Source organism: Aythya fuligula, chromosome 2, assembly GCF_009819795.1.
Source record: "Aythya fuligula isolate bAytFul2 chromosome 2, bAytFul2.pri, whole genome shotgun sequence".
NCBI lineage: Eukaryota > Metazoa > Chordata > Aves > Anseriformes > Anatidae > Aythya > Aythya fuligula.
In genome coordinates, this window is record NC_045560.1 from 45,843,847 (window position 1) to 45,856,116 (window position 12,270).

Here is a 12,270-nt window from a genome sequence, read left to right on the forward strand (position 1 = left end):
CTGGTGCGATTTGGCTTCCCAACATACAAGTAAATCTCATTAAATCTATCTTATCTTACAGTACCTATCAATTAAATCCTTGCTTTGCATGCATCTCTTTTACACAAAAATTAGATATTCAAAAATATGGATTTATTTGCACTATTTTCCACGCTTTTATGTTTAACCTTAAGTCATGCCAAGAACTTTGAAGAAATTTTAGAGGTTGCAAACTCAAGGCAATTTTGGTTTATGCAGTTTTAGTGAGTTCTCGAAGTAGATTTTTGTAGCCATACAATCAAGAAGATAAATTTTCTAACTGAAGACAACAGAAAAACATCATGAAAGTTTTCAGGTGCTGATTTTTGTTTCTTTCCCCATATAGGCACTTATTCTTACATCTTAGCACAGGGTAAATTACCCTAGGAGTTCCATCTAAATAAATAAATATTCAACAGCATCCCATTTATTTTAACCACGAGACCAGAATTTATAAGTAAAATGCTTTTATACACTACGGGCAGCATTAACATGGAGATGGAAGGGAAATATGAATCAGTTGTGGTTCACAGCCCAAAATAGTGCATCACATCACAGTTACCAAGCACAGTGTGAACTGTACAAAAAGTCTGTGTTGACCATGCTTTCACCATTAAGGTATTAATAAAAATATATGCAGAAAAGGGTAAGAACCAGATAAACCACTGACAATATAGATTCCATATCCCCAAGGGCTCTGGCTGTAAGTGTATGTCAGACCAGAATTTACAAGCACTGAACAATCTGGAGTCACGTAAATACAATAAAAAGTGGAGAATTTGAAATTGCAACCCTAAACGCCCAGGCTTTTTCTACGTGTCTTTGCAAAGTGCTGTAATGGACCATATGAAATGCATATGATTATGCATAAAGACATTTTTTTTTCTTTTACTGTGTTTGCCTTGTTGTTTGATAAACCTCAAGGAGAAAGGGAAGACCAGGGGTCCTTCAGGAAGTCTTCATGATCCAGCATCATTATGAGCGTAATTCTGATTAAAGAGTAATAAATTCATTCACAGATGATTGCTTTCAGTTAGAAGAAAACACCTTACAAATACTGAAATTTCTGCGAGTTCCTCCAATGTTTTAAGATCCCTTTTTAAATGGGAAAGAAAGCATGAGAGAAGCCAAATTTGTGTACACAAATTACTGTATCCAGTAACTTAACTAAACCCAAGCATCTTTTGTTACAGAGCACAGGAAAGAAAAGTGTTAATCCTTACAGGCCTTCTGCATAAAATATAGTTAAATACAGTTCTGTTTTCACAAACTGATCGGCATTTATTCAGTTCCAAAGTGTTACTCATTGGTTTGGATTCTTTATCTTATATATTCAGGACTGCATTTTAAGTAAGTTCTGAAAGATTTTTATGAGGGCACGTAAAAGTGACTCAGGAACGTCCCAAGTAGTTTGGAAGAAGAAATTGTTGAACTGAAACTGAGAAGATAGAACACACTGTTTAATATTCACAAGAGGAATCTCAGTGTCCTATCTTTCAAGTTGGTTATGAATCTCCAACAAATCTTTTTTATAGAATGAAAAGCATAAATGCTGTGCTGTCTTTGGGTCCTCAGTGAGACATTACTCACGGTGGTGTTTGCTTCTCGCTTCTGATTTATGCATTTATTTTCCTCAAAATGTGAATAATTAACATCAGTGTGACTGGGGTTGATGTTTAAAACTGAGGTGAAAAACACCTGTGACGAGTATTTGAAAATATTCTCTGAGGACTTCTGGAGTGATGCAAGAAGGGAGACTCCAGGAGCCGGCTCCAGCTCTGTGGGCCCTGCACAGCTGCCTGGCAGTGTCAGCATCTCATGTTTGCTCTTCAGTGAAGAAGTTGTACCCTTTGTAGGGGATAGCTTTGTTTTTAGATATACCCTTCACTGCCAAGCTGTTGGAAAGCATGGCTAAAAAGGCTAAAGCCCTAAATTTTCCTTTTGCTAATCAATACATTTTTCCTGTGAAGCTCCATCTTACTTTGTAATCAATAGGTGCAATAATAAGCATGAATTTTGTAGTAAATCACAAATCATTTTATTTTCTTGATTTCCTTGACAGAATCATGAATAAACTGGCAGACCAGCAGGATCACATGATACCATGAAGAGAAGCTTACAGGTCCTCTATTGCCAACTGTTTAGTAAGTAAATATATATATTTTTTCCCTGTAAGAATTAAATCATTCAAATTCATAAATAAGGTAGTATTATTTATGCTAGCCACAACTGAGAAAGGCACATAACCATGTGTCTTGTGTCATCTACCTGGAGGAACCACGAAGAAGTTAAATTCTCTTGTTCATTGAGATGTTTGGAGATGTAATAAAAAAAAAAAAAAAAGAAAGAAATTAAAGTATCAGGTGATTCCACAGAGTCTTGTACAAGGGTGAATGTGATCTGCTGTGCCTTGAAACTAAACACCCTCAGGAGAATGAGAAGTAGAAGCAGAGGATGATGGTTGGAAGGAATAATGCAACAACTTTTTTGTAATGATCGTTTTTGTCTATTTTGCTGTGGACAAATGGGATCCATCTAACGTCTGGTGGTGTTCTTTCAAAAAGGTCTGAGAGTGATGGGAAAGGAGCCCCAGACTCACACAGACTAAATTCTGTGTCACTTCCGGAGATTACTGGATTATTTTTTCTGGGTTTTTGCTTTCAGAAGAGTTTATGCAATATGAAAGTCCAGCAAAAAGACTTCCAAAAAGGTGAAATTTAGATTGTGCAGATAAGGGCTCTTCGCCCTATCCACAGGCATAAAGCAAGATTTTAGGTGTTAGATAATATTGACGCTGTTAAGACATTTCTGTCGACTGATATTTTTAGTGCAAACATCATAATTTGTAACTTTTTCTTCAAAATTTTGGAAGGTAAGTAAAATGAGAAAAGACAAAATATAACTGTACTATCTTCATTGTATGTTTTGCAAAGGAAATTGCCAGTTTACAGTAAGAATCTTTCTTTAAAAGTTTATGTTGCCTCTTCAGCAGAACTGCTCACTTCAATGTGCGTATTATATTACGCAGTTATTTATAGATTTCTCTTTTTCTGTTCCAAGCTAGACAGAAACCACAAAAACATGCTTAATATTCACAGGATGAACAATGCAAGGAATATTGTGTTTTTGGGGTGTGTATGTGAAAATTAATCTAACAAGTATTTTATAGACTTACAAAAATCTATTTAATAACTTTTTTTTACTCATTGCCATCAGGGTATAAAGCATGAGATTTTTTTGTTTTGCTAGACTGGTTGTTTTTGCTATTCTAATTTACCAAAAAAAAAAATCAAGAAAAGTGTCAAAGGAATATGTTTTGTTTTGGCCTGATTCACTGATGTCCTACACCTTCCTTCCTTACCTACAACTGCAACAGTTGGGTCTGTGGTGCTGCCTCTCTGATGCAGCAGGATTTTCATCTTGTGTGGTATGTTATGAGTGGTTAACTGAGGCTTAGGTTTACAGAGAGAGGTGCCCTGTGTATGTACTCTTATGAATCAAAAACTGGGATGTCTTGAATAAAGTGTTGGTGGATTTTGTACAACCGGTGATCAGCTGGAGAGGCAAGACAGGTAAGAAGAAGTAGTTTCATCCCAAACCTGGTGCACTGCTATGAGACTTGTCACACCTTCGTTGAGTCCCAGCTGTGCTACTGGGCCAGCAGTGGCTACACCCTTCTGTGCATTCATTTCCACCTCTGTTCATTTGCACTGTATTCAGATGTGTGTCTATGCAGAGTCTGAGACAGTGGGACCCTCATTCTTGTGAGGACTGCTTGGTTTGGGGGCTAGAAGAAAAAGCTTACTCTTCTGTTTTATACACCGGTAGGAAGTGTGAGCTGTATTTTTTAAGGAATCAGGCCCATCTCTAAATCAGAATTTGAGAGACTAAATGTAGCATCTGTCTGTTTGGTGAATTTCAGATGAGTTATGTAATCAGTCTATTGCCATCCATATTCCTCTGCTGTGCTTTCCAAAAAGAGCATATTCCATCCATTTATGCTGATCAAGAATAGTATGTGAAAATGGCACTAGCAGCAGCTGCTCTTTTGAATATGGTTGTAGCTGGCTTGACTCTGATCCCAGTTGTCAAGAGATAGACTTTGTAAAAATTGCAATACCACATTTGGCCCAGGACAGGGGCTCTGGGCAATGCTGCTTTACCTCTAGCCATTCATAATTTATGAATAAGTAATTAAACATGTGATAGAACTGTAAAGAAGCGCTGCTTTCAAACTGTATCTTCAAAGATTCTATTTAATCTGAAATCTCCGAGACGTTTAAAAAAGAACATAAAAAGATTAAACCAAAAATTTTGGAAGGGGTTTCTTAGTGAGAGCTCTTTGAAGTCACTAGCTAGATAGAGTTGATGAGGACCAATTAAAGCAAAACATGTGTCCACAATTTGCTGCCATTTGTTCTAGGCACATCTTTATGGATGAAGTTTGTTGCCTCTGTAATGATGAAGATGCAAATGCCTTTCCCATGAGGCTGAGCGATCTCCATTTTTTATAAAGACCTAATGTGATGATTTAAGCCCTACAGCATGAGCCACAATATGTCTGCATTTTCTGTAATAAAACATGCACATTATAATTTGCCATGCATGCACTGCTCACGGAGAGGATCCAAGTTGCATATAAACTAGGGAAAATGTGGAGAAAGGTAACTGGTAGAGCCCTTGGCACGCGAGCTGTGTATGAGACTTTCTTCTTCAGACATTTATTTTCCTGAAAAATGGAGCGACTTTTATTTTCTGTTTACTTACAGCACCGGCGTCTGTATGAGGACCTGTCACCATAGCATCTGGAAATGAATGCCAGTCTGAGTGTTTCTTCATGCCATTATCACTTAGTGCGTTCCCCAGCATCACTCTTTCATCATTGAGGCCTGGCACGATGCCCGGTAATATCAGCAGAAAGCGCCTCCCATGTGCAGACGCACAGCTCTCAGTAGCAAACCGAGCAAAAATGGCAGAGAGTGGCTGTGCCTTACACCACACGCTGTCACAAATCTTGTGTCCTCTTGCTGTGGAGGCAGCTCGCCTTCCTCCTGGCAGCCTGAGTGCGTTTTGTTAAGTCTCTTGCAGTGAAATTCACGCTGTAGAAAGGGTAAGCACGAGCTGGTGCTCCATGCACGTCTGACACTATTCCGGGGGCACATCCCCCTTTCCATAAATATTTGAGAAGCTACATGAGTTTGTTAAATTCCTGTTTAAGAGAACGCCCAGTTCTCAGTGGCTTCTGTGAGGTGCTGAGCACCATTATCCCTAATGGCTACTGCCTCTGATAGGACCCAGCACCCACCAAATCCTGTTTCTATTGCCGAGTAGTGGCTGTGAATAATTACGTAGCTTCACTAAGATGGTATGCACCGGTGCTTGTGAGCAAGCAGGGAGGCATGGCAACAGTACAAAAAAGACCATAGCCAGAAGCAGGGGAATAGCCTGTTCTGTGCCCGTAGTAGATAAGGCATGAAGAAATGGATTTATAAAGCAGCAGGGAACTTGTCATTAGACATCAGGCCGAAATGCTGTCGCAGGTTAGGGCCCTGAAATGCTAGAACAGGATGGTCAGGAGGATTGGAGACACTCTGCCACTGAAGCACCTAATGGAAAAAAAACATCTCTCAGGGGAGACGGGGGTCATCTAGACGATTCGAAAAGCTCCCATCAAACCATAGATATTCTGGGTACTGTGTCCTCAGCGTAAATGAGCCTGCCTGCTTTGACAGAGCTCTCTCAGTTTGCACGAGCCATGTATAATTAATCCATGTGATAGGAACATACGGCTGACGTATGCTTTAAGGTAGCGGGATCGCTTGATGCACGTTGGGAGAGAGTCTCTTTCAATCATTCTTGGAACTTGCAGAAAGGAAAGAAACTGCCATTTTCGGTGTGCTCTGTTAGACGGGTAGGTGATAGCTTCAGCAAAGAGAACAGCGGGGGAGTGGTTATCTAGCAAAGAGTCCATCTGTTTTGCTTAAAAATTAGAAAGGTAAACAGCCTCTGGGTATGCAGTGTTTCATGTACAAAGCTTTTTGGGATACTCACTGGGTTGCAGCATTTGTATTTGTGAGTCACGTGGCTTGGTAACAGGCTGCCCACCAGGCAGCACACAGCAAGCAAGAAATCTACGCCTGCTTTTCCCACAGTTCAGTCCCAGATTGTTGCTTCAGTTTCTTAACAGAAACTTTGCCTTCTTGAAAGAAGCTGCTGCTTTCCATTTCCCTTCTGTGATCCTTTCCTGGAAAAACAGAGCTCTCTGTTAAAGAGGGCTTTAAAAGCAAACTGGCATAGCTTATAAAGAAGTTTAATTGAATATACATTTTCTTATCAGATACAGGCTCCAGCGTCCTTGATGTGCCCTCTGGTGACATTTCTGCTGCACACGCACAAGAGAACATGTCCCTGCTCACTGGCTGGATAAGCACAGCTCTTTGAATCCTATGGCTCTTGTTATTCTAAACCTGAGATTGTTCCCAAGAGCAGTCTGCAATATTTATTTTAAATTTGCTGGTTCTATCAACAGTCGTGTCCTTAAACACATAACGTTTGAGGAGCATTTCACAGAGTGCACAAGCTCAATAAAGAGTTTGACAGGGTGGGGGGCATGTTCTGCATTGTTCTGCTAAGAGCAGAAACAAATTTAGGGCACAGGGACCCTCCTGAGCAACTAAAATATTGTGAGAGCTCCTTCACTGCTCTTGCAGATTTGGCGAAACAGAGAAAAATATGGAGCAGGCCTGGGGCTATAGAATTTCAGGTCATGGCTTAAGTCCTTGACACTGAATTTGGAATAAAAAGCCAGCAGACAGCGAGGTTGTTATGTTTGCTCATTCTATTGGCAGACAAGCAATTCATGCTTTCGCACATACCATTTGATAGTCTGATTATGTTCTTGGCATTAAGTACCTTCATTTATATGCTTATACTGGCACTGTTTGTGTTAGAACCCTGTAGATTTTTGAAAATTAATGAGAACACGCATAACTTCCCAGTGTTTGTATGCGTCAAGCATTCAGGCTGGTAGTGGGACATCCTAGTAACAACATCTATGACCATTATGCTAGAAAACCGAGATATTAAATACATTTGCATAAATGTGGTTGTTTACCCAAACTGGAAAACGCTGCAAGGGTTTGGTTTTAAAATTCCTTTCACTCTTGGTAAAGAGATTATCTGATAGATCAAAAATTAATCCATAATATTCTCTCCATCCTGTGTTGTGAATTATTTGTGTTTTGGACCTGGAGCAATCCCCATTATAACACAGTGTGCCTGTCTAATCTTTTATTTTAGATCCAATATTGTTTGCCTCTAGCCTTGAGAGAGGTTTTAGAGGGAAAGTGAATAGACGGGAGTAAAAATTTGACTTCCCTATTTTCTTTTTCAAAAGTTTATTCATCCATCTCTAACAGAAATTAAACTTTAGGAACAAAGACTCAGCAGCTTGTGTAATATAACGTGTGTGTCTCTGAGACTCAGCATCAAGTCAAGTGGAGGAGGAATTGTTTCTGATACACTGGCAGGAGCCTAGTGACCATGAAATAGTGGTCCTGTTGAGTTCAGTGGCAAAAGTCCCATTGCCTTTAGCAGGATTGTGATTTTCTTCCTGGCTTCCATGTCTCCAGCTTTGCTTTATGTTGAATTATAAACCAAAAACATCCTGTTGAACACTTTGTTCCTTCACCAAAGCCTTCTTTCCTTGCTCTTTGTGCCTAGGAGACATCGGTATGTTTCTGACAATGTAATCAAGCCCTAACCCAGCAAATGCAGTTAAATATGGAAATTGAGCTCTTAGCAAGCTCTGCTCCTATGGCAGCACTAGCCATACGCTTGAATCTCTGTTGGACCATGTTCCAATAATTTGACATACAGTGATTTTTATGGCAGCACACACACTGCTGTCTAGTGTCCATGAATAATCCAGTGCCTGTGACAGCGTTCCTGCAAGGACAGAAAAATGACTAACTGTTAGATACTTAATAAACATTGCTATCTGATATTCCCTTATGTGTGAACTGCCAGGCACATGGACACGTCGTACTGCTATCAGTAATACAGGGAGATTTATACTGCTGACTTTAGGGTCTGGAAGTCTTATAGGTTAGAAATGTCTTCAACTTTTTGCAAAGCCTTTGAATGCTTCCCCCTACACCCACCCCTCGGCACTTTTTGACAGGGAAGTTCTAACTGTAGAGGTTATGCTAGCGTTGATCACCTGTGTATGTCCATTGTAGACTGTAAATAATTTAGAAGAAGCATAAGAAGCATATATAAAACCAAGTGTCATCCAAACAGTATGGCCTCAGGTGATGGGTATTACCACATCTCTAAACAGTAAGTATACAAATGTCCTATCCAATTCCACAGTAGATCGACAAAGAGCTTGAGTTCATGTCAAAATTTAGGCACATTCAACTCAGTGAAAGACTTCAAAACTCCACCTGCAACAAACACTTGCGGAAAGAGCACTGCTGTATAGCTCTACCAGCTTTCCCACCACTGAGCTTTTCTTCTGTACAGGGATGATTATGTGGTTCTCCAAGCTACTCTTCTCACTTGAGACCTGGCTCCTGTCATACTCAGGGACAAAGGCAAGATTTTGGGGCTGGGTTTTCCAAATCAGCAAATGCTTAATAACTCAGTTGAGAAATCAACTTGTTTCCCTAAGTACCTAAGCAGACTAACCAGCCGTTAATCTGCTTTTTATTTTAATGGCAGTTAAGTGTGAAACTCTTGCAGGTGCCTTTAAGAATTGCAGTAGGCATGTCGCTTCGACATGGAGTGCCAAGATGCTTTGGAAAATCTGATCCCCTTTCTTCTAATGAAAGGGAGCAGACTTTGTTTCAAAACTGTGTAATACTGTGCAGAGCCTGACACGTCTTCTGCCTCAGAGCTGATGAATAATAATCAGTGCTTTGCAAGACCAAGAGTTACAAAGGAAAATTAAAACAGGGACACTGAATCAAGTGCACATTTACAGTGGTAGCAAATTACTGACAGTGCTTTTGTGTAAACTGTGTGGAAAACAGCACAATTTCTGACCAGCTTAGAAGCCCTTTTTGTAGGTCCCAGGACTCTGCTGCTGCAGGAATTCCCTTGCAGCCAGCCCACGAGAATCTCTCAGTTCTTTAGCATGAAGTTTCTAATTCTTTATGATTTGAAAAAGGCACTGCTTCTTGAAGGTAGCATCCCATGAGAAGGAGAACGATGGTTTCGCAGTGTGTGCTAAAGCATTAGATAGCACTCTCTCCTGTAGAGGCTGCGAATTCATTGTAATATCACAGCTTCTCATTGCTGAGGGCATTAACAATTAACATGCAGACACTACAATTAAGATGTCAGGGAGAAGAGAAAGTGAAGACAGCAAACAATGCAAGTACCTGATAAATGGACAACGGTAAGTATATGCTTGCAAGGCAAACCACTCGTGTTTGTATTGAGAGAGTTAATTCAGAGCCTTAAAGCGCGGCACACCGAGAGAAAGAAATGGTTGCAAACCCTGTGATCTTTTGGCCTTGTCTTGGAGGTAGAATGGAGCAATTATCTCCTGTTTCATGTCTTTCCCTTCAGTAGTGCTCAGGTTTGGCAGCGTTGTTTCCTTCGAGCAATTGGCCATTTCGTGTAGGTCAGAGCCGTATTATTCTGCCATTTCAGGAAGGAAGAGCTGTTTTTCTGACCGAGGCCCTGTACGTGCCTGAGAGCTTCATGTCAAATCCCTACCCCGGGACCTACTTCTTAGACTGAGGTTGTGAAGCATAAAGTTAATCACATTACAGCCTGCTCTGCACAGAAGTGCACTGACGGTTATTGAGGATGAAGCCTGCACTGGAGAGAGACGGGGGCAGCTCTGCCAGACAGAGGGAAAGAAGGCTTCGTGCTTAGGGATGGAGAAAGTGCCGAGTGATTCCCAGGAGTGGACAAGGAGGATGCACAGAAATGGAGTAGTTGCAGTGGCTTAATAGGAGTGGACACTGGTGGCTTTTTTTCAAGCAGAGCAATCTCTTAGGGAGAGAGATCATTTGCAAGATAGGGTAACATCTAAAAGAGAGGGAAACAGGACCCTGGGCCTTGGCTGAGTGTATTTGCAGTGCATCTTTCCTGACCCTTGGGACATTTATGACTGGGACTATTACTAGCAGAGTAGCCGCAAAGCATAGATGTTGCTGCTAGGGAATCAGATAGAAATCCTCTGACCTCCGAGTTAGAGACTGCTGGACAGGAGGCATCACAAGGCAAAGAGTGCTTGGTGTACATCTTCCAAGGAAGGGCTACAGCAGGAAAAACGAAGGTCCTCTCTCCTTGTAGTTTACAGAGCCAGAGAAAACCTGGAGTGAGAGGTATGCAGTGCACATAGACTTAACGCACTCTTTTTTCAGGAATGTTTCAGAAATCAAAGGTTGTTCTGAGGCACCCGTCTTGGTCTGTATCATTACTGGGACCATCTCTTAACCTTCCAGGCCACTGAGCTTCTCCTCTGGATTACAAGGCACCTGTCTTCATTGGTGTTTTCCAGGATAGAAAATATTCTTCTATCTTGTGAGAAGATAATGATGCCATTTTGTGACTTCATGTGGTTCTTCACAGCCCTGAGAAGGTCACCGTCTCCTGCATGTGGCCTCATATAAAATAGGCAGCAGGGAGAGCTGCGGGGATGCTGTAGCACCAAGCTCAAACCAGAACATCCAGCTGCCTGTGCTTCACTGCTACCAGAGCAACGTGTCTTTCCTACAGTGCTTTTCACTGCTATATCAAAATTTTTAGCATTGTTCCACAGGCTGTGCTGTGACCTAGAGCTGCATGGCACAGTTCAGCGTGGGAGCTTATACAGCTCTGGACTCCGGGCTGGCTGTGCTCCAGAGCAGCCTCATCACACAAAGAAGAACAGCTTGAGGGTTACTTTCAATTATCATAAATCGCTAAAGGCCCAAAATATGTTGTAGAGCTGGTGTGTGTTGTTAAGCCCCTAAATATGCTCCCTTTTTCTTCCTTCTTTCCATTTGCTGACTGTGGGGGAGAAAGAGTCCATTTTGTAATTCCCCGATGAGAGATGATCCAGATGCAGCTGCAAGGAGCTGGGACTAATTCACCGTCTAATACTGAGGAGCACCTGGGCTGTTGTTTTTGTCACTACATTTCTCAGTATCCCTTGTTCCTACATGTCTTAATCTTTTGAACTGCAAGCATTTTGGGTTAAGATTTGACAGTATGTGGAGGTGTTGTACAGTGCTGAGCATATAGTTGGCTCTTAGTATTTATAACAATTAATAAGAAATACCATATGGCTAAAAATACAGTAACTCTCCAAAGAATTGTTGGGCCATTTATTTTGTGCTTTTGAGCATGTGCCTCATTTAAGCCAATTATTTTTCTATTAACAGGCACTGGATATGTGATCCTTCTGGTTTTATTTTTAGAAGTATTTGGATTATTACAGAAAGTGTGAAAAATGAATGAAGAAAAGAAATCTGCCTCCTAGTATTTATCTTTTAAAATTAAATTTTCTGGTTGAATAATCCTGTGTTTAGTCCTCAAAGGGTTGTCCCCTACAGGGAACGTTCTCTGCACCCTCAGGTGTCTCCTGTCAAAATGTCAGCGGATGAGACGGGAATCCAAATGAATTCACAAATCCAAATGCTCATCTGGAAATCAGGTGGTGTTTGATTATGATGTTACCAACACCTATCCTAACACATGTAATCATAAACGTGAGATTTATGGAGCAGAGACATGTTACTCTCAAATTAATTCGCAAGTTGCTTTTCAGACAATGCAGTGAAGCTAGGACAGAGTCCCTCTTGCACTCACTGTCTCTTGACTTAGGGGAGACCGGGAAATCTCAGTCCTCAGCACTTCACAGTCCAGCAGAGGTGATGTTTTTCAGCGTGGCATGGACAAGTGAGAAGCCTGTTTTGTCCTGTGGATTGAGAGGATTCAAGCTTTGTATCCATGGGGGAAAGGAGATCACACATGGTCCTGACGCATCTCCAAACTGCATATCGTATGTCCTGCATTTTGGACTGGAGGCATATTGTCACTGGCTGTGACAAGAGTTTCTGTTCCTGTTCAGTGGCTATGTGGATAGGAGTGCTATGTTACCGAGTTCATGGTCTAGCAGAAAGGATGTGCTTCTGCGTGTTTGCTCTGGGAAGCATTATTCACAAAGGAATGAAACTCAACCCAAGCATCGGGCTTGCTTAGGTACTAAAATCTTCAAAGTGGTATTTACAGTTGATTTTTAAAGTAATG

General features: G+C 41.1%; 1 protein-coding gene across 3 annotated transcripts in view; it reads left to right on the plus strand.

Moving 5' to 3' along the window:
* Window positions 1-12,270, plus strand: part of TMEM108 (transmembrane protein 108) — a 139,304-nt gene that overhangs the window by 64,425 nt on the left and 62,609 nt on the right. For all 3 annotated transcript variants that reach the window (XM_032183140.1, XM_032183144.1, XM_032183141.1), the window contains exon 2: window positions 2,081-2,162. In XM_032183140.1, coding sequence (XP_032039031.1) covers window positions 2,123-2,162 — 40 coding nt within the window. In that variant the 5' untranslated portion in view covers window positions 2,081-2,122. The remainder of the gene's footprint in view (window positions 1-2,080; window positions 2,163-12,270) is intronic.